This window comes from Stenella coeruleoalba (genome assembly GCF_951394435.1).
Source record: "Stenella coeruleoalba genome assembly, chromosome: 6".
Taxonomy (NCBI): Eukaryota; Metazoa; Chordata; class Mammalia; order Artiodactyla; family Delphinidae; genus Stenella; species Stenella coeruleoalba.
Genome location: NC_137151.1, coordinates 17,586,856 through 17,610,817, shown reverse-complemented (window position 1 = coordinate 17,610,817; position 23,962 = coordinate 17,586,856). Strand labels below are relative to the sequence as shown.

General features: G+C 45.3%; 1 protein-coding gene across 1 annotated transcript in view; it reads left to right on the top strand.

Annotated features, from left to right (window-relative positions):
- The first annotated feature begins 786 nt into the window (after window positions 1-786).
- The window catches only part of LYPD1 (LY6/PLAUR domain containing 1), a 61,488-nt gene continuing 38,312 nt past the window's right edge, over window positions 787-23,962 (top strand). The window contains exons 1-2 of the mRNA XM_079923770.1: window positions 787-1,059; window positions 2,388-2,525. Coding sequence (XP_079779896.1) covers window positions 1,008-1,059; window positions 2,388-2,525 — 190 coding nt within the window. The 5' untranslated portion in view covers window positions 787-1,007. The remainder of the gene's footprint in view (window positions 1,060-2,387; window positions 2,526-23,962) is intronic.

Here is a 23,962-nt window from a genome sequence, read left to right as displayed (position 1 = left end):
ATGGAAGAGAGCAACTCTCGTCTTCACCCCAATTTGCTTTCTAGTGGGAGCTCATTCACGGTTGTCCCCGGAGCGGCCCTCTCCTAGGCTAGGCTACCGCACCCTCCAGCGATGCGCGCGGTAGACGAACCGAGGCCCGAGCGCGCGAAGCTGGGCAGGGTCCCCACCTACCCCGCCCACTGCGCCGCAGCTGAAGCCGAGCCCGGTAACTACCCAGGGGCTTCTCTGAGGAAGAGAAGGCGCAGCTGCACCGGATACGCTAGGGAGCCTGCGAGTGTGCAACTTTGCCAGACGCACGGGAGCGCGGCACCGCACTCCCTGCCGGGTGGACCGTACCCTGCCGCGGGCAACCCACCAGCCCCCGGGGGGCGCAGAGGAGGGGGGCAAGCGCCCCTGCAAGTAGAGGCAAGCAGTCTTCCCACCCCACCTCCTACGTCCTGCTGACGGCGCCCGGCCGACCGCCGTGGCACCTGCTGCGCCCTCCTACCTCTTTCCCCAGTCTCCAGCCTCCCAGCCTCCGAAAACTACACTCTCCCTCTCCCCCTCGAGGCGTCCCAGGGGACGTGCGGAGGCGGGAGAGGAGGGCTATCGGAAGGGGGTGGACACGTGAAAAGACTGTCCCAGCCTTCCCCGCTCGCCACCTCCACCCCAACTCGGCAGCCGTCACGTGGTGCCTGGAGTGGGAGGTGGGGAAAAGAGGCGAGACTTTTTTGGGTGCTCCGGATCGCCAGCAGTTCCTTCAGCCTCCGTCGCCAACTCCGGAGACGCCGGGCACTCACTGCCCGGGAGCGCGAGCCAGAGAAGCGGCGACCCGCAGCCGGGGGCCCCGGCGCGGGCGATGCGGGCGCCGCCGGCGGCACCTGCGGCTCGTCTTGGCGGCGGCGGGCGCTTCGGCGGCGGCAGCGCGGGCCCCAGCAGTCTCGGCAGCCGCTGCGGCCCGGACAGCCTCCGCCGCGGTCGCCGCTTCTGATGCGCCTGCCCGCTCCCGGCCCCGCGGCTCCGGGAGGATGTGGGTCCTCGGCATCGCGGCAACTTTTTGCGGACTGTTCTTGCTTCAAGGTAAGAAGACGAAGCGGTCAGCCGTCCGGCCGGGATCGCACACCCTGTGTACCCGCCGGCCGCTCTGCCTCCGCTGGGCGCTCACCTCCGCGCCCGTGCTGTGCAGGAGTCGCCCGGCGGGAGTTCGGCGGCGGCGAGTGGTGTCCAGGGGCGCTAGATGGGAAAGTGCCCAAATCCTGCGCTGCTGGAGGAGCGGCAGCAGCGGCGGATTGGTGGGACTCGGGCTGCAGGTGCCCGGGCTGCGCGGTCTAAACAAGCAGCTGGGCTGGGGAGGAGGGAAGGTCCGAGCCGTGCAAGGTCTCGGCGAGGGAGCGGGGGCGACAGTCCGCGAACCCGCCAAGTTGTCAGGCGTCGCTAGCAACCCGTGGTAGTGGCGCCGCCGACAGGTGAGCGGCATGCTGGTCAGCCTGTGGCCTGTGCTGGCCGGGGCTGCGTTGCTGCGCTCCGAGCGCGACCGCTGTGGGTCTGGGAGGGGAGGTGCGCCGGGTCCGGGGCTCATCTGCCCGGGAGCCAGGGGTAGTTAGGTCTAGACGCGAGCTCGTAGATCCGAGCGGAGCAGTCGGGCTGGGGCGGGGAGAGGTACAGAAACGTCTGGCTCCTTCGCTCCAGTACAGGAGCGGCTCCCAGTCCAGCTCTGCAGAGCTGGGACCCGCACCGGGAGCCCTAGCCAAACGGAGCCCTGAAAGCCGGGAAGGAAGGACTGTGGTGTCGCGGCCGGGGATGCGCGCGCGCGCACACACGCACGCACGCCCCTTGCCACACGCCGCGGCCACCCCTGCTGCTTCGGGAACCGTCCCGAAGAAAGGCGGGGGACTCGGGGCGCAGCAGCATTGAGCGCCCGACCCTTCGTCCGCCTGGGGGGGCCTCGGAGCCACAGCACAGGGATGCCGGCTTCGACTATCAAAGAAAACTGAAAAGGCGTCTGCGAAGGCAATCGCGAACGGTGCCGACATAGTAATTAACTCATTTGTAACCAATTAACAATTAGGCAAAGCCTTCGGCGTAGGCTGGAGCCGACGCACGTCAGGTCCTCGGCTCTCGGGCGGCATAGCCCTCCTTTCAACTTCCGTGGGGGAAGAGCCGGGTGTGGTGTCGGATGGGCTCTTTGTTTCTGGAGAGTGGGTCCAGGGCTCGCGGGCCAAATCCCACTTTATATCCTGCGGGACCTTCGGTGGCCGCGCCGCCCTCTACCGGCTTCAACCGCGGCCGCCTTCCGGGGAGACCCAGGAGGGAGGGCGCCGCAGGTGGCTGGAGCGAGGGGCAGGATGCTGGCTTCTGGGGTAGTCCCGGGGCGGCCCGGTCTGAATCCGACTGCGTCTGTCCCGCAGGCTTTGCGTTGCAAATCCAGTGCTACCAGTGTGAAGAATTCCAACTAAATAACGACTGCTCCTCCCCCGAGTTCATCGTGAATTGCACGGTGAACGTTCAAGACATGTGTCAGAAAGAAGTGATGGAGCAAAGCGCAGGTAAGAGCCCGGCAGCCCCCCTTTTCCTCCCCTCTCCAGCCTGGGCTGAGGTGGGACTGAGGGGGCCATTGCATTACAGGAAAAGGGATTGACTTTGATATAATGCAAAGTCACTGGTTATCCCAGATTTACTTTTCCAGAGCTGGGAAAATGAAAAGTTCCAAGTTACTTTAATGTCATTAGAGTTAATTACCAGGGCTTCTCCCGGAGAAGAAGCTCATATGGCTGTGGGGGAGGAGTGCATTTCAATGAGTGGCTCTCCTCTTTTAATCGACTGCCCTCACCTCCCTCTCCTAAAAGCTGATCGGGAGACTGGAAAATGTATGGATAACCGGCTCTGCTTGGGCAACTAGACAGTAGCCTGTGAGCAGTGTCAGCCTGACATATGAAGCTAGTTGAAGTTCCCAGAGGTCAGCACTTGCCAAAGATCTTTCAAGGGAATGTAGTTCCCCGCCCCACAAGCTTAGCTGCCTAGTGGGCTGATAGAGGGCCTGCGCATGAGGCGAAAAAAGCAAGGGGTCTTGTGAGAGAAAACCTCACTCATTTCCTGCAGTCTTCTCGTGGAGCTGGGGCTCCCCAGCCCCGCCCAGTAGTCTCATCAGAAATCAAAGCCCCCCAAAAAGTGCAACTGGAACTTTGGGGAAACGGGTGAACTGGAGTTTCAATGCCAAGGTCAGGTCCATGAACATAGACTTTGCCATCATAAGGATGTTGAAAAGATGGGTGAATGATATTCAGTGCACCCAAGCGCTGCTTCTCTTGAGTTGGCTGAACTGCCCTGCCCACGGAGCCTGGTGAAGGGTCCAGCTTGTTAAGTGATTTCCCTTACCCCGCTGGCAGATTCACGCAAGGGCTCTAGTTTTAAAGTGAGCACCTTGGGAAAGTAGTTTCTTCCCAGAGAAGGGCCTGGAAGTGCCTTGTGGCTTACCACATAGTAACCTGGGGAGCAGATAGCTGGTCGCTGTGCTGTGACGTGGCGTGCGTGCAGGCAACTTTAAAGGCTCTTTTTTTCATAGGTCATTAGCAGTCTAGGTGTGGAGTCTTTCCACCAGAATCACTTTTCTGAAAAGTCTGAAACGTAATCGCTCGCAAGAATAACGTCTCAAACATGCATGCATTGTTTTGTCATATGGGATTCGGACTGTTAAAAAGGCAAAACAAAACGTAGTGATGATTCTATAGCTAAGATTGACACGCGTGATTCTAACAGGTTGTTTCTTTTCTGCTTGTTTCTGGGAATTTTATGTGAGCAAAAATGGATGATGGCCTTTCTACCTGAGGAACTCCCGTAATTTTCCTCGGAATCACTTCGAACACTTTACTGTGTCTCTCAAACATCTGTAGCTTTCTTCCAGGCAGTAGTTTAGAGCCAGACAAAAATGGGGATGTGAAACTTTCTCATCGTCCTCTAGGCCAATGCTTACCTGGGTATCATATATCATAACCTGGGATATGGTTGCCACGAGAAGAGGACAAGCTGTGAACCAAATTTCTTGCTCTCTAAAAGTGTATCTGAGGTGAACATTACAAACTCCATTTTCAAAGTGTGGTTTTTCATCTAACTTCCCCCTCTCCTCCACCACACACTGTAAAAAAAAAAAAAAAAAAGGCAGTGCTGGCCTGATAACGCCTAGCTTCTCCCCGCAGAGCTGCAGCGCTAAGTCCATCAGTGCCTGACCTGAAGTTGCTATTAGCTCAGTCAAGGCGGGCATTTTGTCACCAAAGCAGGTTTCTCCCACCACATGTCATAGGCTAGAGGGTGACAGACACTGGAGAAATAAGGCAAGCTCAGTCGTGAAGCTTGAGAAGCAGAAACAGTTGATGGGCTCAAAGGGAAAGCCGGTTATTAGGGAAAGGATGCAAGCTCTGCACACGTGGAAACCAGGCATTCTTAGCCTGAATTCAATAGAAATCAGCCAAATGCACGTTTCTGTGCTTAAAGTGCGATGGTCGTGGAAGGATGGGGGCAGGAGGGGGAGTGGGCTGAAATTTCCAAGGCGCTTCCATTGTCATCATGTGATGGCTGGAGACCAATCAGTTTAAGTGGCTATTAACCTTCCCCTTGTTGGCAGGGCTGGAGAGCCAACCTAAAACCTCTGATTGTTAAGTGACCACAGCGTAGTATACTCATCACGGTAGCAACAGCTCACTCCTGTTGTGTGCCCTGCGTAGGAGGCTCTTTCCCTGTGCTGAGGCCCTTATTTCCCCAGGCCACGACCCACCGTGTTTAATTACACTGCAGGGTCAACTTCTCCCCTCTGGAGCAAGGAAGTCCCACCTGTTCAGTGATGCTATTAGGAATCGAAGTCAGAATCGTTTGTGTTGATCAGTAACATATACTGTTCCAAGAATTTTAGCGCTTTGGAATCGGAAGGGCTTTTGTTGCTGTTATTGTTGTTGTTTTAATTTTTTGAAAAATCATACACACTTTTCTACAAGAAAAATTACGAAAGGGGGGTTAGCAATCTTCTTTCTACTCCATCTCGTATAACCACTTCCTGAATTTCTCCTTTAACAGAGAAAGTTCACCACCTTTTGCAGCTCATACACAAAAACTAACCTACCTACCTTTGCATAAAGATTATAAGTAAATATAACAACAGAAGAATCATATTTACGGGGATAAACCATAGTGGGTAGTTGATTTATAGTCAAGGGTGCACATTGGAATCTGGGACTTTTGTTCAAGTCCACATGTCTGGGCCCCTCCTTGAAGAGGCCAGTTCTGGAAGTCTGTGGTGTAACTGGCCGTGGGTCAGCCCCCGCAGGTGACCATGGGGTGCCCTGAATTGAGAACTGCTGGTCTGGACCAACCTTTTTGTGTTATAGAGGAGGAAACGAGGGCCAGAGAAATTAGATGTCTGGTCCACGTCTGTCAGCCAATGGTTACTGCGAGGCACCTGCTTCCTGGGCCAGCATCTTACACAGTAAAATATGCTGCCAGGGTTGCCTGCAAAGATAATTGAGGTAAAGTGCTAAAGACTTAGACAATCCTCACACCCACCAGTCTCACCTAATAGGCTTAGTGAACTGGGTTGAGCGCACGAGCCACAAAGTGGATTTTGTAAGAACAGGAGAACCAACTGGCAGGACCTTTACCTATTCCCCAGAGCGGCATTCCTATTAGATGCTGAGATGATTCTCTGCTCCTTTTCCTTTTGGTCATTTATGGGGAAATAAGGCATGGGTTGTGGGGAAGAGAAGGCGTCTTTCATTGTCCTTACTAACTGATATTTAAATGTTTGCATAATGAATGACTTGTTCTCTCCAGCTCTGCACTTAATGAGTTAGTGTCTATGAACCAGCACCCTTGATAATGACATTTCTCTTGCTTTCGCCTATCACTGCCCTCCGCAAAATATTTCAAATATCGATTTTCACTTCGGAATAGAAGCCCCCCGCCCATGAATTTTAAAACCAGGGTATAAGGAACGTGAATCTGCGTTTGTTTGACAGTGCAATCTTGTAATTAGAGTTTTTCCTCTTGACTAGATACAGTGAAAGGGGCGTAATTTAATTTTTATAGACTAGCCAATTTCTGCCCCTAGCAAAATATAGCTCTGCCACTGAGCAAAATGTTACAGGTTCTCCTAAACGTTATTTAAAAGTTAAATGCAGTATATTGCGAGAAAGTTCATGGTCTGAATCAGTAAGCCAATCGATCTCTTCACCCATCCTTTGCAACAGGCATTAAACTGTCTGTTTTGCAGTACACGAGTTCACTGATTTATATGCCATGTTGCATCTACCTTATGGCTGTATAAGTGATGGCTACTTTCCTTTTGGGTTCGTTAGTTGCTCATTAAGTTGGGCAGGGATGGCTCGATGCCTTGGACAGGGTAATTTTATGCCTTATTTTCCCATGAGCTATCAAAAGATAAGGGGATAGCAAGAGAGGACCTGGGGTCTCTAATCAGTCACCCACTCTTAGCAGAAAGCAGTGGAAAGCTGACCACGGCCTATGTTCTCTTAAGGCTGTGCTCTGCTTAGTTTCACCAAGATTTACAATAACAGGCTGTAGTTTGTCTTTGGGGTGGTCCTGGCAGGAAGAAGGGCCAATTTTGCTTATCAGTATTGTATCAGAGTCCCTTTATACCCGGATTCTTTAAAGCCCACACACATGCACACACGTGGCATATAGATGTATGAGCGTATATTTTTAAATTTTGCCTATATCAATTAACACACACGAACATGATTCTTGTGAGAAGAGAAGTCAAAATATTGCATCCTCCTTTTTTGTAGCTGTTCAGATCGTACAAAGACGTTTTCTAACTTCTTTTCCCCAGAACATCTTTGTTCAGAGTACCAGTGATGTTTGTTAATCTTCTAGTGCCCTTTATCTGCTCCATATCTTTTTCTCTTACCTCTTCTCTCCTGTCATCTCCCTTTTGAACATCCTACCTGTAGCCCTTACTTTCTCGTTCTCAAATCCATTTTGCATCACTGAGATGGGCTATGGACTCCACTCTAAGAATAAAGTAAAGAACAAAAATGAAAAAATAATCACCATACTTTAACTTTGCCAAGGAGACTGCAACAGATTAAAAAACTTTAAAATAAAAAAGATTCAGGTGTCAAGAAAGATATTCTCATATATGAACACCGGCCCTGCTTAAAAAGGTTTCCATGCCAACCTCAATAATGTTATGAATCACACGGGGAAAGATTCCGTGCGATGAATGTCAATATCACTGCCTCCTTTCCAGTGGGACCCTGAAAGAACACCTTTCTCTCCAGAGCAAGACATTTTGCCAATCCGACTGTTCACTTAGTTCTCAAGATGCATCCATCTTTTTCATGTGGCAGGCATAGCCGACTTCTGAGGAGGTCTTCAGAGGGTGAATATCAAATGTCATTAGTCCCTCGGACTCTCCAGTACGTAAAGTATTTGTTTATGTTAACTTTCCAGCTGAACAAGCAGCCAGGGCTGACCTCCCATCTCCAGAGATGAAACGTTTGAAGATTGATCCAGCTTCTCCCATAACACTTAATTCCTCCCACTGCGATTTCATGAAAGCTTCCATCATTGATGGTTTTCCTAATGAGTTTAAACAGAGAGGCTTCAAAGCTGGGTTTTTTCTCCCAAGTGAAAAATGAAACGAACTATGAAAACAAAACACACCGTTTCCTTTTGAACTTTGAAAAGGAAATCTGCTTCCCTTACATATTCCTGAAATAAAAAGATCTGAATATACAGCCTGCTTTCTGTCTCTCCCTCTCCCCTTCCCACCTTCTTTCCTTCTTGCCTACCTTCCTCTCTCCCTCCCTTTCTCTTTCTTTTTTTCTCTGATTGACTGACTTAGGTTCTCATGCCCAAACCTGGGAAAGGTTTATTATCGCACTGTGCAGTAGTAGCCCACGCCCTAACCCCTGTTGTCAGCAGTTGAATGGAAAGGGTGTCCATCACCTTTAGGGAGCGAGGAGCCATGCTCCAGGTTTCCCAGGCTTGGTAACTTTAAAGAGGTTACTTAACATCCCAGGGGCTTAGCTTTCTCTGCTGTAATATGTAGAAACAGGCCACCTGTCTTCTTATGAGATACAGCAAGGCAGTGAGGAATGCTGTCAGTATAACCACCTTAAGGCACCAGTACTAAAGGGGGAAACCTGCCGGAATGCTCACCAGGAGTTGCTTCGTTCACTCTCCGTAGCTGCCTCTGAAGGCTGGCCCAGACACCTGAGCCTAAGTTACTTTACATATTACTTCTTCATTTCTCAGACTGAAGGAGTCCTTGCATGTAACCTTTCATTCCTTATAATAGGGTCCTTATTCTTAGCCTGGAAGGTTCGCAGTGAGATAATATATTCACTTGATAGCTGGTAAATCTGAGATGCAGAGAGATGTAGCAATTTGCTCAGGACCACGCAGCCAGTGGGACTGGAATTCAAGTCCTTTTTTCTTCCCTGGAATTTTTTCGATCACTCTAATACCATTTCTTTTCTGGATTTTAATTACAACTTTTTTGAGATATAATTTACGTACCATACAAGACATCCTTTTAGAGTGTATAATTGATTTGTTTTTAGTATATTCACAGAGTTGTGAATATAATCTAATTCCAGAACGTTTTCATCACCCCAAAAAGAAACCCTGTAACCGTTAGCTGTCACTAATCTGGGAACCACTAATCTACTTTCTGTCCCTGTGGATTTGCCTCTGCTGGACATTTCCTGTAAATGGAATCACAGAAAATGTGATTTTTCGTGACTGACTTCTCTCGCTTAGGATAATGTTTTCAAGGTGCACTCTTTTCACATCCCATTTTGAAGTGCACCTTTCCTGTTGCTCGTACAGGGGTCTGAAGGGGAAACTCAGGCTTGGCAAGTCCCTCAATTAGAGTGGGGTGGGATGAGATGGGGTAGGAGAGGGCATGGCTGTGAACCTGGAACTCCAGGGGCTAATTAGCCAGTTTGCTGAGTGGAACTAAAAACCTGTGCCAAGAGTAAGCTGTCCAAGGGAGCTGTGGGGCAAAGGACCCAGCACTGGGCTTCCCATTCATCGCCTCCCTATCCATTGCCGTCTGTTAATCTGCTTTTCCCTGAGGGGACCTTGAATTCGTTTGTTAGCCACAAGAATCCTCAGGCATCTTGGGTGGGCTATTCCTGATGCCAGAAGCTCTTATCAGTGATCCCAGCTGCCCATCCCAACATCCGGCCTCACCCATAGACCATAGCCCTCAAGCATCCTGCACCTCTTGGGCTAGAAGAGATCTTCATTTATAATTTCACAGATGAGAAGACTGTAGTTTTCTTTCCTGAGGGCTTAAGCATCTTGATGCGTCCATTTCCCTTTCTTCCCTTGAGAAAGCTTGAGGGTTGAGCAGGTTGAGAAGTATTCTGGGGAGAGATTGTAGTTAAGGAAATGGGATTCTGGTGTGATTTGATCATCTACAAGGAATACTCAGTAAACATGTGCAAATCTAGCCTTTTTCTCCCAAACCAAGTGACTGATTAGAGTCTTTATGTAGGCACAGCTGTTCGCTCCTTCAGAAGGTATAAGTTTCTTTTCTTTTCTTTCCCTCTCAAAGACTAAGCTGAATCCTTCTTTGCCTTGTGGTGCAAGTGATTGTATTTTGGGGGAAGAGAATTGCTGGTAGAGGACAATGTTTCCTCCCTTGGGCATTCCACAAAAGGCCATATCTATAAAGTAGGAGCTTCAATCAAACCTGTGATGAATCATCCTGTGAATAAACAAAAGAATTATGATATATGTCACTAATTCCTTCTATCCACGGTAAACTTTGGGCTGTGGCTATATTGTGATTCAGGAACCATTTTCACCAGCCAAAACTATACCACATGTTCCCTTATTAATAAATTACTTCCAACCTTCTGATTGCCTTCAACAGTCCAAAGCAAAGCAGCAGAGGAACTGAATTAAGTGCTTTCGATAAGGCGAAACCATAAAAAGTTGGTAATAAATTGCTTTTTATTCAACAATGCATTTAAATAGAATAAAGCAGGAATAGTGCGCAACGCTGATTCCCACCTTTCTGACTTTGCAATAAACCAGGAGAGGGATCCAGGTGCAAAAGTGATTGAAGTGTTGCATTATTCTAAGGAAGTTGTGATACTTGGTCCAGGGCATTTCATTTCTCACTGCACATGGACAATAGCTTTTGATGTTCTTCTATTTCTTGGACTTGTCGGTGAGAGCGGAGGATGGGTGGAGACAGCGCCAGGAGCCGGTGATACCCGGAGAGGCTCTCAGCCCTCCCCGCGCCGTGGTCCAGCGTGCTGTGCTCGCTGTGAATATGAATGTGCACAGCAGCTGCGGATGCCCTGCACTGAGGCTGCTTCAAAGAGCGCCCGACGTGATGCTGGGTGACGGGTTTTGTGCACTGTTTCGTTGTTGCTTATGCAGAATCTGGCAAAACACTCAGGTCTCCGGTAACTTCAGAGATACCAAGAGGCTAGGCAGGTTGATGAGTTTTCCACCCAGTGAGGACATCCAAATGGATCTCGGCTTCAAAGCCAGCCGTGAGATATCATCTTTCGAGAATTTCCCTGGCTTCAGAGAGAAAGGCGGCGAGTGGGTGGGACCGCACCTGGAGAGGGAAGAGTTCGCTGACTTTCTTTAAAGAGGCCAAACATCATTCTACTCAACCTGTCACTGGCTGTTGGAAGGGAAAAAAAAAAAGAAAAGCAGGTCAGAGGCAGTTCTACCTAAGAGTGGGTTGAGATTCAGAGAGGCTAAACCATCCGTGTAAAACCTGGGTCCGTGTGTAAAAGCCAGCCGGGGGCCCTGCTTACCTGTGCTTCTGGAATTGACCTTGCCTGGTGTCGGTGATGACAGGAGAATGACAGAGGGCTGCTCTGACAATTTTATGTTTGGTCAGTGTTCTCCAGCCAGCAGTTTGGCTGGCGCAGGACCCTTTAGTACTTTAGAGCATCCTTTCCTAATCGAATTGAATTGTAGCTTCATTCACTAACGTCCATTGCCGGTGTTCATTTCTGTGCCCAGGGCTCCTGAAAGCCCACTGTGCCTGCCTCCCTCTTCCTGTGTCTCTCTCGGTCTCTCAGCATTTCTCTGTTTCTCCCCCTCCTTCCCTACCTCTCTTTCACACACATATACTTACACTCACTCACTGCTATGCAGATATCCCATAAATATTTGCTGAATGAGTATGCTTGAAAAATCAAGTTTCAAGCTAAAATAAATAGGTTTATCTGTTGCTATTTTTTAAATATTATGTCGAAAATGAGGGCGCTTAAATCTCTATCATAAGAGGAAGCAAAGAACAAAGATAAGTTGAATATACTTTTTGCTTTTTCGTTAAACTGGAAAGAGTCTACTCAGGCCTGTTAATGTCATTTAAGGAACAACTCTGAAGTGTAATCCACCCCAGTTTTTCTAGTAGGTCAGCTTTTAAGGATGTGCTTTGAATAGGAGTGTTTTCTGGAAACACACGCACACCCTACTTCTGCAACATTCCACTAACTTGGTACTCAAGCTGAGAACAGGTCACCACCCAGCCAGTTCTATCAGCTGGAGGTTTAAGTATTTGGAACTCTGTTACATTGAGATCTGCCTTTGTCATGAACTCCCTTAGGAAGAAAACCAGTCCCTCCATATGCAGTCATATTCCCCCAACAAATCTCTGTTCCCTCTCCCCAGGCCTCTCCCGCACAGGAGATGCGAGTTTAAAATACAAACGGATAGGTCCCACGAGACAGAGGCAATCCAGACTTTCAGCTGGGGGATGTACTTCTAAACCATTTGGTTTTGGAAAATTAAACCACAGAGAGAAGCAGAAAAAAAAAAAGACTCTGTTTTATGTTTTTGTTCTCCCATGGTCTGTCTTGCACTTAACACTTTCACTAGGCTCTAAGAATCCAACTAATCGCTTGTATTCTTGCCCTGTTTATTGAATATCATTAATATCATTGTCATAAGACCTGGATGTCATTCTTACGTTGAAGCTCGAAGAAGTTCTGGCTGCAGTAGCTTCAGGCGTCAAGAAGCATTTAGGTCTGTTCCCCTCATTGGTTTATGGGACATAGTTTCAAAAGAGAACCAGCCATTGCTGCTGCTGGTTCCTTTATGTTCTTACCTCCACTCTGGACCTCACTTTCTGTATCACTTAAGAATGTCTTTAGTGGCAAGCAATGGAGACTTGAGTCTTAAAGGCCTGTATTGTTTACCTAACAAGATGATCCAGAAGAAGGATGTCCTGGGGTTGCTTCCGCAACTCAGTGATGTCATCAAAGACCCAGGTTTTCTCCATTTTCCTAAGCATTGGCTTTTTGTCCTGAGGCCAATTGCCTCTTGGTCACAAGGTGGCTACTTATATTCAATTAAAGGGAAGGGATAGCACCAAGGAGCTTTTCTCTCCAGCTTTTCCTTTTAACAAGAAAACAAAATCTCTCCCAAAGTCCCCCCAAGAGCCTTCTCCTTATCTTTCATTGATCAGAATGTTGTCTCATGGCCACCGTTTGCTGTAAGGAAGAAAGCAGAGGGTGGCTATCGGGTGGCCGACTGTCAGTGTCTGCCAAATCACCTTTTGAGAAATCCTTGCACAAAACCGGAAAGAATCCAGCATAGTGCTTCCAGGCCCCCTGGAGAAATAACAGGGATGATTTCCTCGCCCGAACATCACCCGCTCTTTTGCGTAAAACAAACACTGAAATGCGTCGTCAGAGGACCTCCATCATGAATCACTGTCACGTGTTTCCCTTTTGGCTGTGCTGTGGGACACGCAGGATCTTAGTTCCCAGACCAGGGATCGAACCTGTGCCCCCTGCAGTGGCAGCGTGGAGTCCTAACCACTGGACCACAGGGAATTTCCCACCCGTCACATTTTGGAAAGGGAAAGAAGTACATACGCTAGCAAGTGATGTCCCGACGTTTAGTTCAAGGTGTATGTGACATTTCAGAATCTTGGTTCACTGAATGATGAGCTGTAAGGGTATAACTAAATTTTAGTGTGAGGATATTTTCTACAGCAGAGAATGATGTGTTCGTGGCGATGAATACAAGGGTGCCTTGAGTCAAATGATTCAATGTTCTCGGCCCATCCCATCTGGAGCCATTATGCCACCGAGGACTCTGTTGTCCCTAATTCGGGTAAATTTGTGTGCAAGAAACTGATTGTTCATCTTTGGGCCCCGTGATGTTAACGTTGCCATTTTGGAACAATAATGAGAAGGCCTTCAGGGTTAAACATGCAAGAGCACAGTTTCATAAATCACTGAAGGGCACTGTTAATAGTGAGATAATAAGTCATAAATATCTGTTCCCTCAGTCCCCCACGGCAAACTGGGGAACAAAGACACCAGCTGAGGAAAAGCAAGTGTCTGTGCAGAAAGCTTCCTGGCTCAGAAAGTTATAAATGAGCAGAGAAGTCCACATCTCATGTGAAACTCAAGTAAAACTAACAGTTGGCATCGTACATTATGGGTGGGTTGCTTGCTATAATTAAGGTGGCATCCGTGGTTAACAGCCTTGAAAATTAAACTCAACAACAAAAACTTTTGAAAGGGATAATCAAAGCCTTCTGAATAATGAAGTTAACACCTCCCTGTCATGAGGAAAGAGAACGTTCTTGAGGTATCTTGTTTCATGTCTGTGTTCTTGATGCTGTGGCCGTTGTTTGAACAGACACGTTTGTTTTTGCCCGTAGGGGTCAGTCGGGTGCCTTTGCGTTACCCTGAATTTCTGGTTCCACCAAACTAGGCCAGGCTGGGCGGACGGCTCGGTGTCAGTACGCATGTGCAACACAGACCCTGGCGCCTCCCTTGTTATTTGGCCGTTTAAAAAATGTTAGCATTCTTGTTTCCTTCCTGTGGCCATCTGCAGCTCCAGTGGCTGGGGCATCTTTGGCTTTTAAAATATTCACATCCACGGCAAAGGAAAAGTACTTAAGAGGCAGAACACAGAATTGTCCAGGAAAAAACTACCTCCAGGTCTTCTCCTCCTTTTATGTCTGATGAATGGTGCCCATCGTGGCAGTAACAAGGCACAAGTACGTGTAGATAAGCTGCTTCTTCCCGAAATGTCCTCATTAGAATGCAGAGACTATCAAAATTCCTCACACGGTGTTCTTTAAGAGAAAAAAAAAATACTCGGGAACAAATTGAAGAATTTTTTTCTCCCAGTTTCTTTCAAAACTCACTGAAAATGCATATAGTTCATTCCGGTTACCCATTTCCAAGCATTTTGCCTTGAGGAGCTGTTCCTAGTCCTGCATGGAATAGTTACTGTAGTGTAATCATAACTCCGGTGCAGTAAGTGTTGGTGATTTTTCGAGTAGAGGAAGATTAGCCTTACTCCCAGAGGGGCATTCACACAAGTAGCGGTTTGCCATCAAAGTTCGACTTTAGAACTAAATTATACAACATGGGGTGAAAAGTAATGGACTATTAAAAGCTCTCTTTAGGGCTTCCCTGGTGGCACAGTGGTTGAGAATCTGCCTGCCAGTGCAGGGGACACGGGTTCGAGCCCTGGTCTGGGAAGATCCCACATGCCGCGGAGCAACTAGCCCCGTGAGCCACAATTACTGAGCCTGCGAGCCTGGAGCCTGTGCTCCGCAACCAGAGAGGCGGCGATAGTGAGAGGCCCGCGCCCTGCGATGAAGAGTGGCCCCCGCTTGCCACAACTAGAGAAAGCCCTCGCACAGAAACGAAGACCCAACACAGCCAAAAATAAATTAATTAATTAATAAACTCCTACCCCCAACATCTTCTTAAAAAAAAAAAATGTTAAATAGTTTTTGTTTCTGATTCTCCAAGTCCAGAGGCTATTGGAGCAGAAGATTAGTTGGAAAATGCTTCCCAATCCCACAGACGATCGCTATAGAATTAAATTCTAGAACACTGTGCAAACTGGGTCAAATAGAACCTGGTGGGGTTTAGAGGGTACCCAGTGGTTATCAGCCTTCTTTCTTACCCAGGTTCTGAGCAAATTGAGAAATAAAACAAGGAACAAGACAAATGAGGCCCAAAAGATCACCATTGTTACTAAGAAAGACTAGGTTGGAGGGAATAGCTTTGGGGGTGAAAGTCAACCAGTTTTCCAAACTAGCATCTTCAAATTAGCTGGTTTACCCAGTCCAAACAAAGCCAGAGAAGGACGTTTCTTGACCCGGGGAGCAGGGCAGACCACCTGTTTGCTATGAGCCACTCACTGCCAAGAAAGATAAGGAAGGGGATGAACAGCGTGTGCCCTGTTTAGTCTTCTTAAATTTACCAATCAGATATGTCACTCCACCTCCCTTGGGGAAGAGGGAATAGAGGTCTAGAGAGGCCAGGAGTTGCGCTAATTGAGGGAACATTGGAAGAGGGGGAAAACCATTCCCCCAGTAATCTTCCCTCAAGCCCATCACACTGAAAAATAGTCATTTCCAGAGCCCTCGAGGCCTTTGAGGCACGAAGGAAGTAATTAAATAGCACAGATGTTTGGGGCTACCATCTGTCACCTGTACAGACATACATACGTTATTGGTCATCAGCGTGTGCGGTGGTCAGTCACGTTTCACTGAAGCATTTTTTTGGGTAGAACATAGAAAAATGATATAGACTTGTCCCTCACCCAATACCAGCGTCTTTTATGAACATTTTGTATTTTGAAATAATTTGAGACTTGCAGAAAACCTGCCAAGATAGTAGAGAGTTTCCGTGTACCCTTCACCCAGCTTCTGCTAACGTTAATAACTAGCATCACCGTAGTACAATGATCAAAACTAAGAAATGAACATTGGTGCCATGCTGTTCATTCAACCACGGTTTGTATTTGGATTTCACACGTTTTTCCTTTTTCTATTCCCGGATCCTCTGCAGGATCCTACGTTGCATTTCATGGTCATGTCTCCTCCTCTAATCTCAGTTACCAGTTCCTCACTCTTTTCTTGTCTTTTGTGATCTTAACACTTTTCATTTTTATTGAAGTACAGTTGATTCACAATATTGCGTTAGTTTCAGGTATACAACCAAGTGATTCCATTATACATATATATGTGTATATATCTGTATTCTTTTTTTCAATTCTTTTCCATTATACTTTATTACAAGGTATTGAATATAGTTCCCTGTGCTATGCAGTAAATCCTTGTTGTTTATATATAGTAATGTGTATTTGTTAATCCCACGCTCCCAATTTATCCCTCTTCCCTTCCCCTTTGGTAACCATAACTTTGTTTTCTATGCCTGTGAGTCTGTTTCTGTTTTATAAATAAGTTCACTGGTACTGTTTTTTAGATTCCATGTATAAGTGATATCATACGATACTTGTTTTTCTCTGACTTACTTCACTTAGTATGATAATCTCTAGGTCCATCCATGCAAATAATAAATAATGCAAATGGCATTATTTCATTCTTTTTAATGGCTGTGTAATATTCCATCGTGTATATGTATAGATATACATATACACACACATATATACACATATATACATATATATACCACATCTTTTTTATTTATTTTATTTATTCTTTTCTATATATTTTATATATTTCCATATATTTCTATATATTTTATATATATATTTTATATATTCTATATATTTTTTATTTATTTTATTTATTCTTTTTCATTATGGTTTATCATAGGATATTGAATATAGTTCCCAGTGCTATACAGTAGGACCTTGTTGTTTATCCATTCTATATATAATAGTTTGCATCTGCTCATCCCAACCCCCTCCCCCTTGGCAATCACAAATCTGTTCTCTATGTCCGTGTTTCTGTTTCATAGATAGGTTCATTTGTGTCATATTTTAGATTCCACATATAAGTGATATCATACGGTATTTGTCTTTCTCTTTCGGACTTAGTATGATAATCTCTAGTTGCATCCATGTTGCTGCAAATGGCATTATTTCATTCCTTTTTTATGGCTGAGTAGTATTCCATTGTGTACATATACCACATCTTTATCCATTCCTCTGTCCATGGACATTTAGGCTGTTTCCATGTCTTGGCTATTGTGAATAGTGCTGCTATGAACATAGGGGTTCATGTATCTTTTTGAATTATAGTTTTATCTGTATATATGCCCAGGAGTGGGATTGATGGATCATATGACAATTCTATTTTTAGTTTTCTGAGGAACCTCCATACCTTTTTCCACAGTGGCTGCACCAACTTACATTCCCACCAACAGTGTAGGAGAGTTCCCTTCTCTCCACACCGTCTCCAGCATTTGTTGTTTGTAGACTTTTTAATGATGGCCATTCTGACTGGTGTGAAGTGGTACCTCACTGTAGTTTTGATTTGCATTTCTCTCATAATTAGCAATGTTGAGCATCTTTTCGTATTCCTATTGGTGCCTATTCACCATCTATATTTCTTCTTTGGAGAAATGTCTTTTTAGGCCTTCTGCTCATTTTTCAGTTGGGTTGTTGTTGTTGAGTTGTATGAGCTGTTTGTATATTTTGGAAATTAAGCCCTTGTCAGTCGTATCATTTGCAAATATTTTCTCCCATTCTGTAGGTTGTCTTTTCTTTTTGTTTATGGTTTCTTCTGCTGTACAACAGCCTGTAAGTTTGATTAGATCCCATTTGTTTATTTTTGTTTTTATTTCTATTGCTTTGGGAGACTGACCTAAGAAAACATTCGTACAATTGATACAAATCAGAGAATGTTTTGCCTATGATCTCTTCTAGGAGTTTTATGGTGTCATGTCTTAAGTCTTTAAGCCATTTTGAGTTTATTTTTTTGTATGATGAGAGGGTGTGTTCTAACTCCACTGATTTACATGTGGCCATCCAACTTTCCTAACATCACTTGCTGAAGAGACTAGCTTTTTCCCAATGTATATTCTTGCCTCCTTTGTTGAAGATTAATTGACCGTAGCTGTGTGGGTTTATTTCTGGGCTCTCTATTCTGTTCCATTGATCCATATGTCTGTTTTTGTGCCAGTACCATGCTGTTTTGATTACCATAGCTTTGTAGTATTGTCTGAAGTCTGGGAGGGTTATTCCTTCTGCTTTGTTCCTTTTCTTCAGGATTGCTTTGGCAATTCTGGGTCTTTTGTGGTTCCATATGAATTTTAGGATTATCTGTTCTAGTTCTGTAAAAAATATCATGGGTAATTTGGTAGGGATTGCATTAAATCTGTAGATTGCTTTGCGTAGTATGGCCATTTTAACAATATTAATTCTTCAAATCCAAGAGCATGGGATATCTTTCCATTTCATTGAATCAGTTTCCTTTATTAATGGTTTACAGTTCTCAGCATATAAGTCTTTCACCTCCTTGGTCAGGTTTATTCCTAAGTATTTTGTTTTTAGGGATGAAATTTTAAAAGGTTTTTTTTTTTTTACATTCCCTTTCTGATATTTCATTGTTATAAAGAAATGCAACCAATTTCTGTATGTTAAGCTTGTATCCTGCTACCTTGCTGAATTCGTTTATCAGTTCTAGTAGTTTTTGTGTGGAGTCTTTAGGGTTTCATATCATCTGATAAAGTATCGTGTCATCTGCATATTATGACAATTTTACCTCTTCCCTTCCAATTTGGGTACTTCTTATTTCTTTTTCTTGTCTGATTGCTGTGGCTAGGACTTCCAATACTATGTTGAATAGAAGAGATGAGAGTGGTCATCCTTGTCTTGTTCCAGATTAAATTAAATTAATTAATTAATTTATTTATTTATTGGCCATGCCACTTGCAGGATCTTAGTCCCCCAATCAGGGATTGAACCCATGCCCCCTGCAGTGGAAGCATGGAGTCTTAACCACTGGACTACCAGGGAAGGCCCTTGTTCCAGATTTTAGCAGGAAGGCTTTCAGCTTTTCACCATTGAGTATTATATTGACTGTGGGTTTGTCATAAATAGCTTCTATTATACTGAGATATGTTCCCTCTATACCCACTTTGGTAAGAGGTTTTATCATGAATGGATGTTGAATTTTGTCAAATGCTTTCTCTGCATCTATTGAGATGATCATGTGGTTTTTGTCTTTTCTTTAGTTTTTGTGGTGTATCACATCAATTTGCATATGTTGAACCATCGTTGTGAACTTGGGATAAATCTCACTTGGTTGTGGTGTGTGATCTTTTTTATGTGTCATTGGATTCAGTTTGCTAATATTTTGTTGAGAATTTTTTGCATCTATATTCATCAGAGATCTTGGCCTGTAATTTTCCTTTTTGGTGGTGTCTTTGTCTGGTTTTGGTATCAGGGTGATGGTGGCCTTGTAGAATGAGCTGTGGGAGTGTTCCTTCCTCTGCACTTTTTTGGAAGAGTTTCAGAAGGATAGGTCTTAACCCTTCTCTAAATGTTTGATAGTTGAGATTTCTCCTTTTTCATTTCTTATTTTTATTTGGGTTCTCTCTCTTTTCTTCTTGATGAGCCTGGCCAGAGGTTTGTCAGTCTTGTTTTCCTTTCAAAGAACCAGCTCTTGGTTTTATTGATTTTTTCTGTTTTTTTTTTTTTTTTTTTTTCCCCGGTACACGGGCCACTCACTGCTGTGGCCTCTCCCATTGCGGAGCACACGCTCCGGATGCGCAGGCTCAGTGGCCACGGCTCACGGGCCCAGCTGCTCCGTGGCATGTGGGATCTTCCCAGAACGGGGCACGAACCCGTGTCCCCTGCATCGGCAGGCAGACTCTCAACCACTGCGCCACCAAGGGAAGCCCTCTGTTGTTGTTTTTTTTTTTTTCGTTTTTTTTTTTTTTTTTTTTTGCGGTACGCGGGCCTCTCACTGTTGTGGCCTCTCCCACTGCGGAGCACAGGCTCCGGACACGCAGGCTCAGCGGCCATGGCTCACGGGGCCCAGCCGCTCCGCGGCATGTGGGATCTTCCCGGACCGGGGCACGAACCCGTGTCCCCTGCATCAGCAAGCGGACTCTCAACCACTGCGCCACCAGGGAAGCCCCCTCTGTTGTTTTTTTAATCTCTATTTTATTTATTTTCTCTTCGATCTTTATGATTTCCTTCCTTCTGCTGACTTTAGGTTTTGTTTGTTCATCTTTTTCTAATTCTTTTAAGTGGTAGGTTAGGTTGTTTATTTGAGATTTTTCTTATTTTTTTGAGGAGGGTCTGTATCCCTATGAATTTCCCTTTAAGAACTGCTTTTGCTGCATCCCATAAATTTTGTATGGTTGTGTTTTCATTGTCATTTGTCTCAAGGTATTTTCTAACTTCCTCTTTGATTTCATCATTGACCTGTTGGTTTTTTAGTAGCATGTTGTTTAGTCTCCATGTAATCAGTTTCTTTTTTTTTTTTTTTGCGGTACGCGGGCTTCTCACTGTTGTGGCCTCTCCCATTGCGGAGCACAGGCTCCTGACGCGCAGGCTCAGCAGCCATGGCTCACGGGCCCAGCCGCTCCATGGGATCTTCCTGGACTGGGGCACGAACCCGTGTCCCCTGCATCGGCAGGCGGACTCTCAACCACTGCAGCACCAGGGAAGCCCTGTAATCAGTTTCTTCTCATTTCTTTTTCTGTGGTTGATTTCTAGTTTCATGCCATTGTGGTCAGAAAAGATGCTTGAGATAATTTCCATCCTCTTAAATTTATTGAGGCTTGTTTTGTGCCCTAGTATGTATACCACATCTTCTTTATCCATTCATCTGTCAGTGGACATCTAGGTTGCTTCCATGTCTTGGCTGTTGTAAATAGTGCTGCTATGAACATTGAGGTGCATGTATCTTTTGTGACCTTGACAGTTTTGAAGAGGACTGGTCAGCTTTTTGTACACTGTCCCTCAATTTGGGTTGGTCTGATGTTTTCTCATGATCAGATTGAGGGAACAAGAACACTCAGAAGGGACTCAGATTGAGATCAGATTGAGGGAACAAGAACACTCAGAAGGGACTCCCATCACCTCTCCATGCATCACATCAAGGGGTGTGTGATGTCAACATGTCTTGTTACTGGTGATGTTAAGTTTGATCACTTAATTAGGTGCTATCTGCTGGGTTTCTCCAGTAAAGTGACTCTTTCTCCCTTTTTATTTAATACATGATTTGAAGGAGATCATTTGAAACTCTACAAATATCCTCTTTCCCCTCAAACTTTGCTCAGTAATTTTAGCATCTACCAGTGGATTTTTCCCTCACCAGTTAGCACTGTGGTGGTATAATCTTAATTTCTGTTTCTCTCTTCCTTCTGCATTTATTACTTGAAATTCTTTTGTAAGGAAGAGCTGTCCCTTCTCCTCCAGGTATTTATTTATTCAATTTTATTTATATCAGTATGAACTTATGGATATTCACTTTATTTTATGGGTTCTAATACAGTGCTTTTGTTACTTATTGTTCAAACTGCTCCAGCTATCTACTGGGAGGTTGACTTCTGTGTCTTTTAAACACGCCCCATCCTTTTCCATAAATTGATTGTTTGATTGATCGCTGCACTGGGTCTTTGTTGCTGCGCGTGGGCTTTCCCTAGTTGCGGTGAGCCGGGGCTATTCTTTGTTGCAGTGTGCAGGCTTCTCATTGCGGTGGCTTCTCTTGTTGCGGAGCACAGGCACTAGGCACATGGGCTTCAGTAGTTGTGGCACGTGGGCTCAGTACTTGTGGCTCGTGGGCTCTAGAGTGCAGGCTCAGTAGTTGTGACGCACAGGCTTAGTTCCTCCACGGGATGTGGGATCTTCCCAGACCAGGGCTCAAACCCATGTTCCCTGCATTGGCAGGTGGATTCTTAACCACTGTGCCACCAGGGAAGCCCCGCCCCATCCATTTTTTGAACACTTCCATATTTTGGGCACCGTAAGATAAGATACTCCAGATTCATCTTGAATTTTCCATCTCCCAGCCCTGTCTGTCACTTCTCCATGGTAGCTGTGACTTGTTAGTTGAAAAGAAAAAAACAAAATGAAAAGCAAAAACAGAAAAAACCCTCAAGCCAAGGAAACTGACGTTTCTTAGGCACATACTATGGGGCTGGCATGGTCATAGGAGCTTTGCATGCATTGTCCTCTTAATCCTCATTCTTAATTTTTTAAACTCTGTTATATAGGTGTCGTTTTCTCCCTATTCAAGAGGAGAAACTGTGGCTTAGAGAAGTTAAGTGCCTTATTCAATTTTCTCCAGCAAGAATTCTAGTCTAGGTCTGTTGGACTCCCAGGTTCATGTTCTTTCTACTGGGTAAAGAATCATATCAGAAGCAAAATGAAACATGGACTTTATCCACTTCAGCTTCCTCCACCCCATTTCCTAGACAAGGAACTGAGGCCAGTAAATGAGAAGATCAGATCTTCTTCAAGACCCAGAACTTGATGGAAGAAATTAATGGAAGACCCTGATCCTCTGGCACTCAGCTCAGTAGTATTTCTTTACGTTCCCATGAGTATAATTCTTCCCAGATTATTTTCATTGGTAAGATGACCAATGATTGCAGTTCATTATTGAAACTTCCTTTGCTTAGCTTATGATCTAATATCATTGCCCATTGTGTTTGCCAGAAACCATGAATGGGATTTTTGAGCCTAAGTGATCATTTTGGTAAGTCAAGAGATAACATCTCAGAGAAAGAACTGAACAATAACCCCACACACTACCCAACACCTTGTTTTTATTATTTATTTAGCTGCACCAGGTCTTAGTTGCAGCACACGGGATCTTTGTCGCGATACGCGGAATCTTTAGTTGCAGCCCACGGGAACTTTTTGTTTCGTTGCGGCACGTGGGAACTTTTTTTAGTTGAAGCATGCAAACTCTTAGTTGTGGCATGTGGAATCTAATTCCCTGACCAGGGATTGAACCTGGGCCCCCTGCACTGAGAGCACAGAGCCTTAGCCCCTCGATCACCAGGGAAGTCCCTACCCAGTACCCCCTTAATAAGTGACATTGCCACTTTAATTCCCAAATTATCTCTTTGGCAATATAAATTCACTTGAAAATGGTATTTTCGGAAAGAAACAAAATTATTAACAGATTTCAACTGTGATGTTTTTAAGAAGACTTAGAATACCAGGAAATTCCTGAAAATAAGTACATCTAGAAAAATATAATTAAGCTCAGAGGGGGGACAAGTTACCACATCAATATGTATACTGTGCTGTAAGAGGCTCCCTTGAAAACAGAAAATAACAACAGTGGAGTCCAAGCAATACTGTGGATCCACCGTGGTTAAAACCAGGATAGTACAGAAGATAAGACCTGCTAAAACTAAAGCAGCTGCTTATACAACTGAGGTGGCTTCTGGTTATATTGGAGACACTGAAGAAAGGACCCTGTTACAGGGTTTGGCTTTAAATATAACACAACTATAAAACAGCTAAATGCAAATCTTGCTCAACAAACCTGCATCCTGCCCGTGCTGGAAACAGCATTCAGGTAGTGGCTCCAACTTTGCCTTTTTTATTTTTTGACATCTTTATTGGAGTATAATTCCTTTACAATGCTGTGTTAGTTTCTGCTGTATAACAAAGTGAATCAGCTATACGTATACATATATCCCCATATCCCCTCCCTCTTGTGTCTTCCTCACACCCTCCCTATCCCACCCCTCTAGGTGTTCACAAAGCACCACTGATTTTCCCTGTGCTATGCGGCTGCTTCCCACTAGCTATCTATTCTACGTTTGGTAGTGTATATATGTCCATGCCACTCTCTCACTTCATCCCAGCTAACCCTTCCCCCTCCCTGTGTCGTAAAGTCCGTTTTCTACATCTGCATCTTTCTTCCTGTCCTACCCCTAGGTTCTTCAGGACCACTTTTTTTCTTCACTCTGTATGACAGACTCTAGGTCCATCCACCTCACTACAAATAACTCAATTCCCTTGCTTTTTGTGGCTGAGTAATATTCCATTGTATATATGTGCAACATCTTTATCCATTTGTCTGTCGATGGACACTTAGGTTGTTCCAGGTCCTGGCTATTGTAAATAAAGCTGCAATGAACACTGTGGTACTTGACTCTTTTTGAATTATGGTTTTCTCAGGGTATATACCCAACAGTGGGATTGCTGGGTCGTATGGTAGTTCTATTTTTAGTTTTTTAAGAAACCTTCATACTGTTCTCCATGGTGGCTGTATCAATTTACA